This window comes from Sinocyclocheilus rhinocerous, unplaced genomic scaffold (assembly GCF_001515625.1).
Source record: "Sinocyclocheilus rhinocerous isolate Xijiao unplaced genomic scaffold, SAMN03320098_v1.1 scaffold632, whole genome shotgun sequence".
Lineage (NCBI taxonomy): Eukaryota > Metazoa > Chordata > Actinopteri > Cypriniformes > Cyprinidae > Sinocyclocheilus > Sinocyclocheilus rhinocerous.
Window position 1 is genome coordinate 971,188 of NW_015639247.1, and position 4,312 is coordinate 975,499.

Below are 4,312 nucleotides of genomic sequence, written 5' to 3' on the forward strand. Positions count from 1 at the left end.
GTTTCCTTGGTTACCGCTGTAAACAAAGCAGAGCTGCACTTATAAACAGCAATGAACAGTGTTTCCTTGGTTACGGCTGTAAACAAAGCAGAGCTGCACTTATATGAACACTACTTTAATTTGCATCGTTCAGAGGCAAGATGAAAAGAAAATACCACGTAAACTTTTCTAAAGCCAGTCAGTTCCCCTCTGAGATGCATTCATATAAACTCCAATCCCTAATTGTATCGCGATTTGTTTAGCATCGAAACCGATTTGAATCGTCACATATTTGAATCGATTTTCAACCGGTTCGCGGTGAATCGTTACATCCCGAAATAATCGTGCAGCCCTATATCGCGATATATTACGATATTGCTAAAACCGATACATCCCTATTTTTCCCATCAGGCCTTGCTGCTGTCATGTACCCGACGCCCCTGTACGCTCCGGCAGGCCACGGTGCTTTCACAGACGTGTACGAACCGGCCGATGACTCGTTCCTGCTGATGGACGCTCTGGAGAAAGATGCCGAGCAGCTGAAGGGAAGCAGGTGAAGCTGCTAGACTCTCGACTCACTGGGCCTCATTTATAAAGCGTGCATACGAACACATTTGATCTCGGAGTGTGTGTACGCTTAAAGCCACGGGAACGTTCATATTTGTGACCCTGGACCACACAACAGTCATAAGGGTCAATTTTTTGAAATTTCATCTGAAAGCTGAATAAATAATCTTTCCATTGATGTATGGTTTGTTAGGATAGGAGAATATTTGGCCGAGATACAACTATTTGAAAATCTGGAATCTGAGGGTGCAAAAAAATCAAAATATTGAGAAAATCATCTTTAAAGTTGTTCAAATGAAGTTCTTAGCGATGCATATTACTAATCAAAAATTAAGTTTTGATATATTTACGGTAGAAAATTTACAAAATATCTTCATGGAACATGATCTTTACTTAATATCCTAATGATTTTTGGCATAAAAGAAAAATGTATAATTTTGACCCATACAATGTATTGTTGGCTATTGCTACAAATATACCCCAGCGACTTAACACTGCTTTTGTGCTCCAGGGTCACATATGCTAATTATATTAATTAGGGGGTGTTTACAAGGCAGAGATATGACACCAGTCAGCAGCGCACAATTTCAAAATCATTTGCGATTTATCTGGAAGAGAGGCGTACAGTAGGCACGTGTTTTTGTGCACACATTCGTTTTCTCTGAATCGCACTTAATGCACTTTTGAGAAATGATCTTAGAACAAATTATCCACCTTATTGTTCAGCGTGGAAGCAAGCCTATGGGCGAGACTTCCGGTTCATTATCCGCTATAGGAAAATAACGAGAAGAATTGCAACGTGCAGTAAACGCTAAAACTGTTTGTACTACAAACCAGTGTGTTCATAATTAAGATAATAGATTAAAACTGTGTGTCTCTGATCAGGCCGTCTGTGTGTCTGGAGGTGGGCTGCGGGTCTGGAGTCGTCTCGGCTTTCCTCGCGTCTGTGCTCGGGCCTGAAGCGCTGTATCTGTGAGTATAGATGGATCACGTGGCTCATCTCTGTTTGCACTAATGAAAGTCACTGGTTGTGTTTGTTCTGCAGCTGCACTGATGTGAATCCAGCGGCTGCGCAGTGCACACTGCAGACGGCTCGGTGCAATCACCTGCAGCTGCAGCCAGTCATCACCGACCTGGTGAGACACACACAGCCACCTTCTGTTATTTATACACTACGTTTTTTTGTTTTTTTTTCACACATATGTGACCCTGGACCACAAAACCAGTCATAAGGGTCAATTTTCTGAAATTGAGATGTATGCATCATCTGAAAGCTGAATAAATGAGCTTTCCATTGATGTATGGTTTGTTAGGATCGGACAATATTTGAAAATCTGGAATCTGAGGGTGCAAAAAAATCTAAATATTGAGAAAATCATCTTTAAAGTTGTTCAAATGAAGTTCTTAGCAATGCATATTACTAATCAAAAATTAAGTTTTGATATATTTACGGTAGGAGATTTACAAAATATCTTCATGGAACATGATCTTTACTTAATATCCTAATGATTTTTGGCATAAAAGAAAAATTTTATAATTTTGACCCATACAATGTATTGTTGGCTATTGCTACAAATTTACCCCAGCGACTTAACACTGCTTTTGTGCTCCAGGGTCACATACATTTTATTTTTTATTTTATTATTATATATTTTTTTACACTTTTAGATTAGATTTTTATTTTTATATTTTAGATTTCATTTTCATATTATGTGTTGTTGTCATTTTAATTTTTGTAAAGAATTTTAAGTACTATAGAACATTATTTTTATTCAGTTTTAGTTTTTCCATTTTAGTGCTTTTTCGTTTATATTTTACTTTAGTTCTGCTTTATTTCAATTACCAAAAAAAAAAAGATTTTTTAGTACACAAACACACACACACACATACATGTACAATATACAATACAATATACATACAATATTTACATGTATATACATTATTTATTTGTTAACAACAGGGTTGTTATTGTTTACTAAAATAAAAGGAAAGATGAAAACCATAAACACATTTTCCTTACTTGAAAACATTATAATGAACATTAACTGAAACAAAATAAAATATTAAAAGACTTATACATTTTTTTAGCTAGTTTCCAAGGCAACATTTATCATTTTCGTTTTAACTTGATGTACAAAAAAAAAAAAACTTAAATAAACTAGAATGAATAAAAATTAAGTTTTTGAAATTTAATTTTGAAATTTAAAATTATTTAAAAATTATATATATATATAATTTTTTTTATTTTTTATTAATGTGTATATATAACACAATTACTAAATTATACAGTAACACAATTACTAAAAATAAGTGAAAATAAAAAAATAAAATCTAATTTAAAATATTAACAAAAGCTAAAATAGTATATCAATGACACTTAATTAACACTGGTTAACAGTAACCACAATGTTTCTGTCTTAAGCTTTGGTTTTATCTCAGATGTTTGTTTCCGACTCTGTCGTCTCGCAGGTTCAGTGTCTTCTGCCGAGGTTAAATGGAAAAGTGGACGTGCTTGTTTTCAATCCGCCGTACGTCGTCACTCCATCAGACGAGGTAAACGAGTGAATGTGAGGAAAACATTCCCAACAGCTCCAGAAATTATGCAGAAATAAAAAAATATCAGTCTGTCATGACACAGTAATGCTGCATAGTCAAACCAGGGTTTATAAAACGGATAGTTCCGGTGAATTAAAACTTAAATAAAAATTAAAATGTTTTTAATCAATTATCCTTTGTAATTGACATTTTTTAAAAATGAAATAAAAACTAATTCAGAATATTAATAAATCTAACATATAATCTGAAGCTAACATCAGGACCACTCATAACTTATGTGTTTTTTTATTCGATTTTATAGGAAACTGTCATTTCAGTGTTATTTATATACTACTATTATAGTATTTATTTATATTTGAATTTGCTTGTATTTCTATATTTTCAGTTTGTTTTAATTTGAGTAATTTTGATGTCCTTTTGTTATTTTTATTAGTTGTTTCTTTATATTTCTAATTAGCTTTAATTTATTTTTGTCAATTTATTTTATTTAAAATAAGCTTATTTGTATTCAATTATATATATATATATATACGGAAGGGGATTAGGGCCAAGCAATAATAAAAAAATCGTTAAAAGTCATTAAATTTCGAGAAAAAACTAGTTACATTTCAAGAAAAAAGTCGAGATAAAATGTTGAGATTAAACTCATTAAATTGCGAGAATAAAGTCGCTATGTTTCAAGAAAAAAACTTGTTAAATTGCAAGAAAAAAGTCGAGATAAAATGTTGAGAATAAACTCATTAAATTACGAGAAAAAAGTCGTTAAATTGCGAGAAAAAGCTTGTTAAATTTCGAGAATAAACACTCGTGTAATGTTCATTTCATCTCGTTGGACGGTGTTATTTAGAGTCTGTAGTGGGTTATACGAGTTTTTTCTATAACATAACGACTTTATTCTCTAAATTTAATGAGTTTATTTTCAACATTTTATCTCAACTCTTTTCTTGAAATTAACGAGTTTTTTTTTTTTATTTAATGACTTTAATATCGAGATGGTTTTATTTTTTTATTATTGCTTGGCCCTAATCCTCTTCCGTCTATACATACATATATATTTATATATATAGACATTTGTGTGTGTGTGTGTGTGTGTGTGTATATAGTGTTATATTGCATATTTGTAATTTATTCCTGTGATGCAAAACTGAGTTTTCAGCATCATTACTCCAGTCTTCAGTGTCACACGATCCTTCAGAAATCATTCTAATAT

At 32.3% G+C, this 4,312-nt stretch overlaps 1 protein-coding gene across 4 annotated transcripts in view; it reads left to right on the plus strand.

Moving 5' to 3' along the window:
• Positions 1 to 4,312, plus strand: part of LOC107751077 (hemK methyltransferase family member 2-like) — an 11,985-nt gene that overhangs the window by 2,882 nt on the left and 4,791 nt on the right. For all 4 annotated transcript variants that reach the window (XM_016566671.1, XM_016566672.1, XM_016566673.1 and 1 more), the window contains exons 2-5: positions 391 to 532; positions 1,432 to 1,518; positions 1,592 to 1,682; positions 3,016 to 3,099. In XM_016566671.1, coding sequence (XP_016422157.1) covers positions 405 to 532; positions 1,432 to 1,518; positions 1,592 to 1,682; positions 3,016 to 3,099 — 390 coding nt within the window. In that variant the 5' untranslated portion in view covers positions 391 to 404. The remainder of the gene's footprint in view (positions 1 to 390; positions 533 to 1,431; positions 1,519 to 1,591; positions 1,683 to 3,015; positions 3,100 to 4,312) is intronic.